The sequence below is a fragment of the Lepidochelys olivacea genome (genome assembly GCF_965140295.1).
Source record: "Lepidochelys olivacea isolate rLepOli2 genome assembly, chromosome: 18".
NCBI lineage: Eukaryota > Metazoa > Chordata > Testudines > Cheloniidae > Lepidochelys > Lepidochelys olivacea.
The window spans coordinates 25,347,755-25,360,620 of NC_140428.1; the positions used below are offsets into that span (position 1 = coordinate 25,347,755).

General features: G+C 38.7%; 1 protein-coding gene across 1 annotated transcript in view; it reads right to left on the minus strand.

Moving 5' to 3' along the window:
* MORN1 (MORN repeat containing 1) overlaps positions 1-12,366 on the minus strand; it is a 104,358-nt gene extending 91,992 nt beyond the window's left edge. The window contains 6 exon segments of the mRNA XM_084651746.1: positions 4,825-4,912; positions 6,882-6,972; positions 8,231-8,341; positions 9,662-9,760; positions 11,328-11,399; positions 12,289-12,366. Of these exon segments, the coding sequence (XP_084507872.1) occupies positions 4,825-4,912; positions 6,882-6,972; positions 8,231-8,341; positions 9,662-9,760; positions 11,328-11,399; positions 12,289-12,346 (519 nt within the window). The 5' untranslated portion in view covers positions 12,347-12,366.
* Positions 12,367-12,866: the final 500 nt, after the last annotated feature.

Consider the following 12,866-nt stretch of genomic DNA (forward strand, 5'->3'; position numbering starts at 1 on the left):
AAGTTCCTTAGTTTTTATTGTTTTATAACCACAGTATTTATAAACTCTTTAAAGTAGTATGTGTTGGATGAATACTAATAGCAATGTTGGGATTTTTGTTTGTTTTCTGCTCATTTCATAAACTTGCCTAAGAGTCAATTAAAATGCTGAATTAATCAGCAAAGTATTGTTGATAGAATTGTTAGATATTTTTCCTATCAAACAATGTTTCTGTTTTTGCATACATATCCACTGTAAATTTAAGTACAATACTAAACATTTACAACCATGCAGGGGCAGTCCAGGATCTAATGTAAGAAAATTAAACTTTGTGGAGTTTAATAGATCAGTCTGTAAACAAAGGTTAGAGAGCCACCTAGTGGTGCAAAATAATGCATAATCTACACTCAGTTTATCAACAATGCCAAGCCACTTAAGTACTCCCTTCTTATTGCCAGTCAGCAATGTTTCATAAAAACATGGACAGGCCACATGTACCTAAGACCAGAAACATACTGCTAATAGTGCATTTTTTGTTAATAGTTTCCCTATCTAATTCAAACTTATTTGTACTATCCCAGGAATAGCAATTGTTACTTGTCCTATTGATTATATTCCAAAAGTAGTGTATAGTCATGGAAATGATACTTTTTTTAAAAATGCATACATGGAAATGAGGGTAGGGAGAAGAATTACTATGTTCATGTCTATTCAACTGAGAAACACACCTTTAACTGAAAAGGCAAAAAATTCTCAGCATAGGAACACTGATATCAAACAGAGAACAGTATGGAAAGCATGGCTAATTATACACCACATTTGCATGATATAAAATAAACACACTGATTAACTTTATATTACTGGAATTCAGTGGAGATTTAGTGCTCGAGAGGGAGGAGGGATGCCAACAGTATTTTTGGCTAGAGCCAGGTAGTAAGCACAGGTGTTGTACAATCTTCCCCATGCAGTTCAGATCACCAGCCTCACTTCTGCCTCTTGGTAGTCAAATTCCAGGCTCCTCTTCAGAGGTGAATGCTCTATAATGCCTCATTAATTGTGTGTGTTGTAGGGGCTAGTATTTGAGGATGCCAAGTGTTCACTACGGTCTAAGATTAGATCACTAAAATCAGTTTCAAAAGGAGATAGTTTGATGCCAAGGATTCAAAATCTGAAAATTCCTGAATTTAAGAAACACTCTTTCTTGGAATAAAAGATACACTCCCGCTATAAACACAATAGAATACTTGGACTAGGCTTGCAGCTCTGGAGAACAACTTCTCCATCAAATGGAGGTGCAGAAACCCAAAAAATAAACATACTGCAGAGTCCTGATATAGCATTGTGATCTTTGTAGTATAACACTGAACTGTTGCAATGCAAAATCTTCAAGTGTGGATACTTCACAATGAAAACATTTCCTTGGAACGTCAGGACATCATACTGCAATTACTGTGCAGCTCTCTTCTTCCTCATTTGGCACAATCTCCTCCCAACTCTAAGCATATGCTTTGCTGAATCAGGACCTAGGAGAGATCCTGGTGACTTCTCTCCAATTATCCAGCACTCCCAGCACACTGCTTCACATGCACCAGGCAGTCTTCAATTCAGTCAGCCGGACATCAGGCAATTCATTTGCAGCTGCAATCAAACCCTGAGCTCCTCCGGCATCTCATGCAGAGACAGTCAATATGACACTAGAGCTACAGTTTGAGTATCACTGGGATAGTCCAACCCCACTGTCTTTAAAACAGACATATGAAATCCCTTGCTTTACTAGGAAAGTCAAGTTTCCCTTCCTAAGACAAAGTCAATTGAGTACCCACATCCTGATTTGCCTGTTTCCTGAGCTGAATTTCTCTAAAATTTCATGATAATGGTACATCCGAGACATTTGATTAAATTTTTTTTATTTCTATGTACAATCTTAGTAATTCTTGAAGTTGTTTTTCACATTAGCTTTCAGTGTCTGAAAAGCTGAACTTTCGAAGTACACCAAAGGGAAGTTCATACAGGGCTACGCTTCCATCCCCACAGACAAAGACTACGTCTACACTACAAGCACTACAGCAGGACAGCGGCAGCACTGCAGACACTTGCTATAGCACCAGAGGGGTTTCTGTGAGTCAGTCCACCCCCTCGAGAGACTATAGCTAGGTTGATGGAAGAATTCTTCGGTTGACTTCGCTGCGTCTACACTGGGGCTTAGGTCGGCTTAACTATGTCTCTCATGGGTGTCAATTATTCACACCCAAATGACATAGCTAGATCAACCCAAGTTTTAGGTATACACCTGGCCTAAGGCTATAAACTAGTAACACACATACATGAGACAGTGAATACATCACAACATGCCACCATATTAAAAGTATCTTCCATATGCTAGTCTATTCCCCCCTCCGCCCCTCAAAACGTTACCCTAACAATACCAGTAGAAGTTAAGAGTATCAGTAGAGTTATTTGAAGTTTAAAAAAAAAAAACAGAAAAAGATCTTTGGCAACAACACCACCACCACCACCACTTTTTGGAGGAGGCAAAGAGAAAAAAATTTGTCATATCCCCTAAAATTAACCCCACTAACATTTTGGAGAATGTGAGCGTGGCATACACGTTTACAGACAGATAGAAATTGTTCCTGCTGATTATCTAATTTCCTACATGAATGCATGAGTGGCATTTCTGTACTTCCTGAGCAATAAGACACAACAGACTATGCATTGTGATGGATAGCCAGATTGCTTAATGTTGTTGTGGTCACACTATAACTGCATTTCCATTTTTGTCAAACTTCTTCACAAAAGGCCCTACTCAGTGGGACTCTTCCTTATGACTTCAGCGGGAGTTGGATCAGGCCCAAAGTCAATTAAAAAGAGAGAGAGAGAGAGAGAGACTCAGAAGATGAAAACAGGGCTTGCTTTCTGACACTTGCTTTGGATAGAAAACCTTTTGGGTTTAGTTACTAAACATTATATAACTGAGCTGTAAAACAGCAATAGACATATCCACAGATCACTCCAAGCAGGAAAATTAGCCACATAATACTATATCATCTCAATTATTCCCTAAGAAATGGTACAGTAGCAGAGAAAAAAGATTTGATATTGTTTTTAAATACTGCTTTTATTTTAAATTAACAAAAACACTTTGAAGCCTAAGACACTGTTGGATCACAACCCTATCTCTTCAGACACTGGCAGTGTAAAGCCAGTTTCAAGAAAGTGATTTTTTTTTAAAATAAATAAAGGTCCTCCATTACATACACACATAAAATGGCCCTGGTTCAGATTCTGAACAGCTCAAATTTAAAACTGGAGAGTTTTTTAGCCCCCAGACATTCTATAATTGTAACAACAAAACTCTATGCCTGATTTATTGTATAATAATTCACATCTATACATGATATGATGGCACTTGGTCTTCAGCCTCCTGCCTGAATGCATCTATTTGTGAGTTATTACAAAATAATTCACACCCTGCCATATCTTATTGTTTCATTTACACTGGAAAAACTCTCACCTTTCTATGATGGAATATTGACTTCCTAAGCAACCGAATACCTCTTATTACAAAAAGAAGTGACCAGGCATTTTCTAATTACTTTTAATCAGCATTTGTTACTAGGTTGTCATTTATATTATGGACAAACCCATCAGATTTAGCAGAATGTCATGTGTATACTGGGGGCAGTGTCAGAAGAGAAGTGGCTTAATTTTGCCCTGCTGTAATCCTGGTATAAACTCCATCTGTTTACACTGGGACCTGATTCTGTTCTCACCTACATGGTGAAAATAAGGAGCAATTCCACTAAAATCATTTGTCATACTAGTATAAAATTGAGGGGAAAATTGGGCCCCATAGCTGAATTTGATGCTAGATTTCATTCTTTTTCCATACTCTACCAAACTAATTTCTCCTTCTCTAGTTTAGCAGCAAGTGAAACATTTGTTGGGCTTTTGCAATTCATGCTACACTGCACAGGGATAGAATTTCACAGCATTGAAACCACTTTACCATACCAATGTCGTATCTGAAATTAATCGAAGATGCTACTGAGTTCCTTTGTTTGTTTTTTTAAAATTCCTCTGATGTACGTACAAATGATTGGAGTATAAACATATAGAACCTGATTCTCCACTCTCTTGCATCTTGTATAACCATTTACACCTCTGCAAAGTCAGGGAAAAATATTACTGGGTGTAGCTGAGCAGAGAAGTATCACTTGGTAGCACTCAACATGCACTTTGGGTGCTAGGCACTGGAGAAACAGGCCCATGCTACAGCAACACTGTAATAACACTGTTTATGAGTGGCATCTTACAATTACTTAAGTGCCGCTAGAGTTACTGTGACTTTTTTATCTGTTTTCTGTGAATATTCATATGCACGATGGTTGTGGAGACAAAATGTCATGGTGTGTTTATATGAATTTTGACAACAAAAAAGTGAATTATTCATTTACTCATCCTGTTTATAAAATGTTCAGGTGTCCAACCAGGCAACAGAAGTAATACTGTCTTAAAGGACCAGCAATACAGAGCAAATAGTGATTTACAAATAGCAAATATTCCAATAGTCCTAGGGAATAATTCCCAAATAATTACAGCTGAAGTGTATTTACATATAAATAGTAGAAGAATGTCAAATAACCCAGAAATGATATTCTACTAATGGATAATTCATGATCAAAAACAGGGGTTAAATTTGACAAATGAACTGACTGCTGTGAATAGTATGCCCACCTCTAGTCATGGAGCTTCTGGGCTATTCACCTGAAGCACCCTGTACAATCCTCCCTTGTGCTTTCCTAGTTACAGCACTACTGCTTCTCACATGTCCACTTTATATACCTCATAGACAGTTCCATCGGCACAATGCAGTACCCCATGCCCCTGTCGCTGGTCCAGGATCCAGTCTCCTTCATACTTATCACCATTCCTGAAACAACCAACCAGGAGAAAATTCTTAATGTTTACATGCTTTGTGACTTGGTAGATAAAATAAAGTGCTATCCTGGAAAACCAGGGCTTGTAAACCTGCAGGATAAACCATTAAAAGTAAACAGCAGCAGCAAATAAGCATGGTCACAGAGAAGTCAGCATGACAGTGCCAACAACCGTCAACTGGCACTTCCTCCAGGAAGTAGGCAACCATCTGGAAGTGCTTAATTCAGCCAGCTCCCACCACTGGCCTTCAAAGTTTTTTCACCTCAGAGACAGACAATGGATGATACATTGCAAGAGTTAGCTCTATATGAGACCCTTCCCTTTATTCCCACAGGTAAGGCAAGGGTAAGGTACAACTCCCTTTGCAACCAAGGTAAGCCAACAGATCGAGTAGATCAGCATGACAGGCTATGGAAATGGCTTGTTAGCAGACTCTTATTATTCCTATTAACAGAAGTCCTCTATAGTTCCCTACTGAGTAAGAATGATTGATCAGCTTCTATCATGCTGTCAAGCCTTTTCTGGCATTGTTATTCTTCTTTCATTGTATGCTTACTTATACGCTGGTATGTGATCAGTGGGGGCTACTATCCATGCACAGCCAAAATAGAAACAGAAAATAGAAAACAAAGTGCAAAGCATAAGCACAGGGCCTGATCCAAATCCCACTAAAGTCTATGATAAGATTTCCACCTTGACTTCAGAGGCTTTGGATAAATCCAAAGTGTAAATTAGTTTTGCTGAGCTATCTTTTGACTCTACAGTCAATGGCACATGGAGTCTCTGCAACTAAAACTTTAGGACTCAGAATTCCAGCCAAATAAAACATTAACCTAGTAATTCCGGTCCACACAGAAAGCCGTTGATAGTCATGCTCAAGCGTGGGTTTTGGTGAGGCTGAACTTTATTGTAAATATATTGTATTTAGATAACCACATGACTTTTGAAAGTTTTTTAATCTAAAAAACAAGATGTTAACAAGTGGCAAATCCAGAGCTAGTCAGTTTTTGACAGAGCTGTGTGTTACTGGCATAGCTAAAGCAGTACCACAGTGAAGTACTAATGATTTACAAGCAATTAGAGCAGCAATGCTTGCACTGTGATTGCCAGCATTTCTTGTGTAAATTTATCTTTTTAGGAGTTTAATATCTCAGCTTAGGCTATAGACTGAAACGCCACATATAAAATCTTAACTTTTGAATTCATGTGGCTCTCTTTAAAATACAGCAGTACTAATTAATTTTAAAAAAAGCCTTTTGACATTCTTGCAATTTAAATATAGCTTTTGTATTTCACTCTGAAAACCTAAAACCCTTTATGTCTTTTTAAAGAACCCTTTCAGAAAGTCCGTCAGTAGTGCATGTGGACTTGGTACATATGTCCAACAGCTGAACACCAACTCAAACAAAATTCTGTCCAGCTTCCATGTTGAAGAAGTCCATGCAATACCTCAAAAGAGATGAAAAATCAACTTCCTAACCTCACATAGGTTTTCATGGTGTGGAACCTGCATGGATTGTTTTTGCTTAATTGGATCCAAAGAATCTCTATGTACAATACTCATTAGCAGGACAGAGGGTAATCACTCCAAAGGGATCAGACAAATTACAGTGTGCTTGAGACAATTTTTAAACTTTCAAATTTCCACAGAAGTTTTTCTTGTTTTGATTTCATAAAACAAGGACAATAAAAATGGAATTAAGAGTTTGCGGTTCAACACAAAATGTAATAAAATTCAGAACTGAGGGGAACTTAAATATTGGAGAAGATGTAATTACTTGTTACAAGATCCAAATCAAAGGATAATCTTTTATACATGCAAAATGTGAACTGCTAGATCTAGGCATAACAGGGTGAGTTTCACCTTAACTCACTTTCCCAATTTTTGCATGTTTAATCCAGCCCCTAAATGTTATATTAACAAGAGCAAAACAACTAATACAATAACATTAAAAACTTACTTGAAGGTCATTTTCCCTCCTCCATGTTTCTTATTATTGTGAAAGGTTCCTTGATAAGTTTGTCCATCCTTGTCAACAAGTAATCCATGTCCTAAATAATAATAAATAGAAAAATCTTTGACACATAAACAACCTCTAGAGGCAGGAAATATCCTTACATATCCCTGCAATAAAATCCCTTAATATGTGGGTTTTGAATATAGTTAACTTCTAAACTGCACAGCAAATATCTACTTCAAACTCACGGCATAGCCAATTGATGAAGGTTTAGCAAAAAATCAAACAATTTGGGTTTTAATTATAGAAAGTTTTACCAAACTTTGGTGGACTACAAATCAGGTCAGAAGTTGTTGTTTATTTCAGTGGCACCCATCACATGCTAGGTGCTGTAAGAACTAAAGCCCTGATCCTACAGAAAGACACACACACACACTTAACTTTTATGCATTGACAGTAGTCCCATTAAAATCATCAGAGCTACTCACAGTGTATCTAGTCAAGTAAGTGGTCCTGTCCCCCAAATTTGAACATTCTATGGACTCAGTCCTGAAAACAATCACATAGGTAAGTAGCTTGACTTCAATGGGATTAATTACATGCATAAAATGGGACTACTCATGTGTGCAGAGTTACTCATCTGTGCAAATAATTGCATGATCAGGCCTTTTGTTATCTCACAAAGGGCACCACAAATTTTGCATGAAAACCCATCTAGTTCTAGCTGAATAAATATAAGAATGGGCTTCTTTCAAATCTCCAGAGGTTTGCGTTAAACTCATTCTCATCATCCCAAATGTTCACTCTACCACACTCCAGTCAATTAAAGTGTAAACACAGTCAGTGCCAAATTCAGTTGTAGCGTAAGCAGGTGCAATTTAACTCAAATTAAGTCAATGGAGTTGTACTTAAACTGAATTTGGCCACCAAAATGCAAGAGAGTCCTTGGGTTAATCTGTTGTAAATGAACTTTTCTAACTAAGTTTGCTATGCTTGAGACACTCTTGGGGGAAGGTGAAAGGAGACAGACAGTGAAGGGATTTTACCCCAATTAGTAAATAAGGCCTATTTCAGCAAGATACACGTGACTAATCTTAATAACATACTCCAATGAATTCAGTGGAACCACTTACATGCTTAAAGTTAGGCCTGACCTTGCTGAATCAGGGACTTTCTACTATTCTGTGTGTATAATGCCTAGCACAACAGGGCCCCACTCTTGGTTGATTCCTATGCACTGTTGTCATAACTGTGATTAATAATGAATAAAATAATAATAATAATAATTAACCAGGACCTCAATTACTTTAGAGTGAATTTTAATTAAAGTTTCCTCTCAGACTTTAACTTACCTGCTCTCATTCCATAGGAGAACTCCCCTTCATATTTCCCACCATCTTTGTACTGCATGACTCCATGTCCATGGAGCTCTCCAGAAACGAACTGACCTGAGTAAGTGTTTCCTTGAAGCAAATATATCGGAAAGTAAAGTGGAAAAAAGAAATAATAGCTGTCTCAAATGTGGTTTAATAATTTTTTTTTTAAGTCTAAAGAGTGCTAATAAAGAAAGGTTCCTACTGTACCTTACTTACAGAGCAGTGGTAGAAGGTATTTTAAAAAAGTCATAAAGTGAATAATTAATAATGGCTTTTTATTATCAGTACAGTCAAATGAAGAAAAAAACTGTTCATTAGGTCTTTATCTTAAAACTAATGAATCATAATCCATGTTCCTTCAGGTCTTTAAAACTGAGGCATCTTAAAAATGGCAGTGACTTGTTAAAAAAAGATTCATAATATGTTCTTTTATGGTTAAGAAATGTATAAGAAGTACTTTAATTTCATAGTCAACTTAACAGCTTTTTGATGGCATGTAGTCATTCAAATCTTCTGTATGAAGCCTGGGAAATCAGGAGCTTGGTACTAAAAATACAGGACTGTACAGTGAATTTGTCTGTGCCTATACCATCCCAGAATGAGAAATAATTATATTTTTCTGTCAAGCATTTACCCAATTTATTCATAGAATAAAAGGTTACATGGGCTCCACCCCATACCTGCTACGTGCCAGCCACCACAGAGTGCCAATCGCTAGGGCTGGGGGTAGAGGGGAAGTGACTTACCCTCAGGTCAAAAAGGAAGCAGAGGTGAGGACTTATAGTTCCTTCCTATAATATCTCCTGGGGCAGCACAATCACATGATGCCCCACATTTAGGGCTGAATTTAAATAATTTTTGGGTAAGGAGTAGCTCATGAAGAGTTTCTCTCTATTCAAGAAAGGAAAAAGGAGAGGTGTGCCAGCTGGGGTATAGGTTCATTGACAAATCCCTGTGTGAGAACATACACAAGATCCGCTCACTAATCACAGGGTGATTAATCCTTTACTTTCTTACAAGATCAGGGCTGAAAGAGTTTGATGCAGGTGTAGGGATCTGCCTGTGAGATCCTTATTTAGTCTCTAAGGTGCCACAAGTATTCCTTTTCTTATTGTCAAAGATAAGAGACATCCTTCTGGTTTACACCATTACCCCTCGCCCACTATTACATGCACTTTGCTTGGAGTTAACCAAAAGTCAACATAATCCAGTATAAAACAGCAAACACATGAAAACCTGAAAAAAATAGGATTTACAGTGGAAACCCAGAAAAACTCTTATTTAGAGCAAAGCAAGGTGGCAACTTACAATATAGATAGGTATCAAATGTACTTTTTTCTACATATCCTTGTAAAAGGATAAAATTTATATTAAAAAGTATGGTGTATTCCAGGGAAAAGAACTAACCTGTAGATGCCCAGTATCGCAATCCATTTCCCATAATTTCTCCATCTACAAACTCGCCTTCATAATAACTTCTATCCTTAAATAACAGCTTACCATGACCTAGGAAACAATATGTTACTTCAAATGCTTTCTGAATGACAATAGACTTCTTATAATCTCAGAGACACTACATCTAATTGTTTGAGCAGTAAAGCGAGAATCAGGGCTTCTGAATTTCAACCTCAGCAATGTGTGTGACTTAATGTGCAGCCCTGGGCAAGCTACTTCTCCACTCTGACTTGATTTACCCATTTGCAGAAAGGAGATAAAACTACTCATCTTACAGAGGTTTTGTGAGACTTATTTCATGCTTTTAAAGAATCTTAATCTATTTTAGGTATTCCTAACACTTATCAAAATAATGTTTAGGCACCTAGTCTCTTGATGAAAGGAAGTGCAGAAGTGTTAAGTATTTTATGTGTAGGGTGAAAACCTGGCCCCAGTGAAGTCAATGGGAGGTTTGCCAGTGACTTCATTGGGGCCAGGATTTCATCTCTAGAGGTTGTAAATTTTGGAAGACAAAGACTTCGTTTTCATACCAGTCTGTAAGCACCTAATATAAGGTTGCAAATATAATAGATTCTCATTATTTGTACAAAAACAAAAGAAAGAAAATTACTGTTTTTTGTTTTATTTGTAAAATATAAACAAAAGTCTTAGAGAACAGTCAAGTGACGCTTGTTTCCAGAGGATGAGAGAACACTGAGTTGAGCTCTTGAACAACAATATTCTTAACTCCTTATTCCTCACATATTTCTAGCAAGTTAAACTCTGAATGACTATGTATGATGCACCCAATTCAGAAAGAAGTAAAGACGTGCTGGAGCATGAGCAGGCACATATGACACACAGGTTTCAGAGTAACAGCCGTGTTAGTCTGTATTCGCAAAAAGAAAAGGAGTACTTGTGGCACCTTAGAGACTAACCAATTTATTTGAGCATGAGCTTTCGTGAGCTACAGCTCATTTCATCGGATGAAAGCTCACGCTCAAATAAATTGGTTAGTCTCTAAGGTGCCACAAGTACTCCTTTTCTTTTTATGACACACAGTGAAGAAGGAGAGAGGATAACACCCATTCCAAGGATATAATGGACTACAAGAAAGGATCTATGAAGAATGGGGTGAAGGGGCAGTTTCTCTGTTACTGATTTGTGGCCTTTGGCCAAAAGGCTCTGTTCACCTAAAAGGATTTACACCTTTCTAGATCCTATAGACCTAAAAATCTCTGCAGATTTTTGCTCTGGATGCAACTAACCTACTCAGGAAGAAAAAACAAAACTTTCCTCTTGTTACAATTCTGGCTAAGCAGAGCTCTTTGTGGTGGATACTCCATGTACAGGGTCTCCCGTTTCCAGGGCTGACACTCTGCCAGATTCATGACACCCAAGCCTTGTGTATTTGTGGCCATAAAGTCTATTTTTTTTACACTTAAGAACTAAAGACTGTGATGTCCATGACACCAATTATGGTTATGGATCGCTGTCACTGCTTAGCAGAGTCATACATAATCTTACTTTAGCTTCAGTGTTTAATACTGTTTCTACAGAAATTTTACAAATTAAAAAAGTTAGATAAGTGAACTAAAATTTCCCTTCATTGTCAGGGGATAAAACTATCTCCCCTTACCATGTTTTCTTCCTTGTTTCCATTCTCCTTCATATTGAAAAAAAGAATTAGAATAAACATACAGTCCATATCCTGAAAAACAAGACAAATACTAGGTAAGAAGATGAGATTTCTGGAACTATTTAGCTGAATAATAAAAAGTCATACTTGAATGCTGAAAGAACGGGTAATAGAAAAGAAATAGTTGTTTTCGGTAGATTTGTATACACATCTGCATAGACATTTTGTATCTTGAACTATTAAATAACATTTACACCAAAATAAACATAGGAATTTGTTTGCTATTTACAGAAACATCTTATAAACATGGGCATCTAGATACTACGTTGTTGAGTTTATTATAAATGTTCCTAATCCATCTATGTCAAAAATATTATCTGGCATGCCATAACTTGTATAAGTCAAGAATAAGCACACATAAAAAGAAGCAATCTTTGTAAGGGGAAGCCTTTTTTGTTTTGTTTAAAACAGCTTAAATACCGGAACAAAGATATACACTCCCTCTTTATTTTAGCAAGAAACAAGTTTCCCTACTTGTACTGTGTCTTAAATCTGTTCGTTCAAAGCTCTCTCCTAGAAAAAACGAGGCAGGAGGTAGGACTGACCTTAAAGTAACGCGTGTTCTCTATGCTAACAGTTTAATTGATTATCATGTCTAGTGATCTCGTTCCTCAGGGGCTTAGTTCTCGTTTATACTATGAAGTGGTTCCCTTCTAGAAATCCAGCTTCGGGGCTCAGGCGCAGCGACCCCTCTACAGAGCCTTCTGCCCACCCGGTGCTCAAACAGACAGAAGAGCCGCCCCGCCCCGGTGAGAGCGCTGCTCCCACACACCCGCCCCTCCTCCCGGCCTGGTGTGCGCGCGCACGCCCCTCCCTTCACCTCCTTCAGGGCGCGGACAGACGGACACCCCCCCCCCCATGCAGACAGGCAGGCGGACGGACCGACGGCCCGAGACCTCACCTTCCCGCCGCTGAGCCTGCCCCGCCCCTAAGTAGTAACCAGGCCTGGGGGCCGCCATCTGGCCTGGGAGTAGCGACGCCAGACCTTGGCAACCGTATCCTGCCGGCCATTGGCTCCCTGGTAGCTAGGGGCGGGACTTCTCCCTCTCCCCCCCTCCCGGCCGCTGTACGCATGCGTCTCTCTCTCTTTCTTCCCCCCCCCACCCTCTTCCAAGGGCTTCCCTGCTCTACTGCATGCCTGCTGGTGACATGCTAGTCAGACATATGGGGGGACATTTTCACTGCCCATTTCCCCCCCCTTCAAGGATTTGGGGGAAGCACATTCCCAGCTGAGTGGGCGAGGGCTACAACATGCCTAGGTTTAGAACTGTTACTGTTATTTTGTGTAAATAATACAGAACAGCAGGGCCCATCAGGATCCAGGCCCCAAATAATAAAAACATGGTCCCTGCCCCAAAGAGTTTACAATCCGAGAACCAGATCCTGCAAGCTTGTGCACAGGTAGTGCCTGTATGGGGGGTCTCTGACTTCAATGGCCCTCCATGTGGGCAGGAATAAGTGGCAGGATCAGGGTTTAAT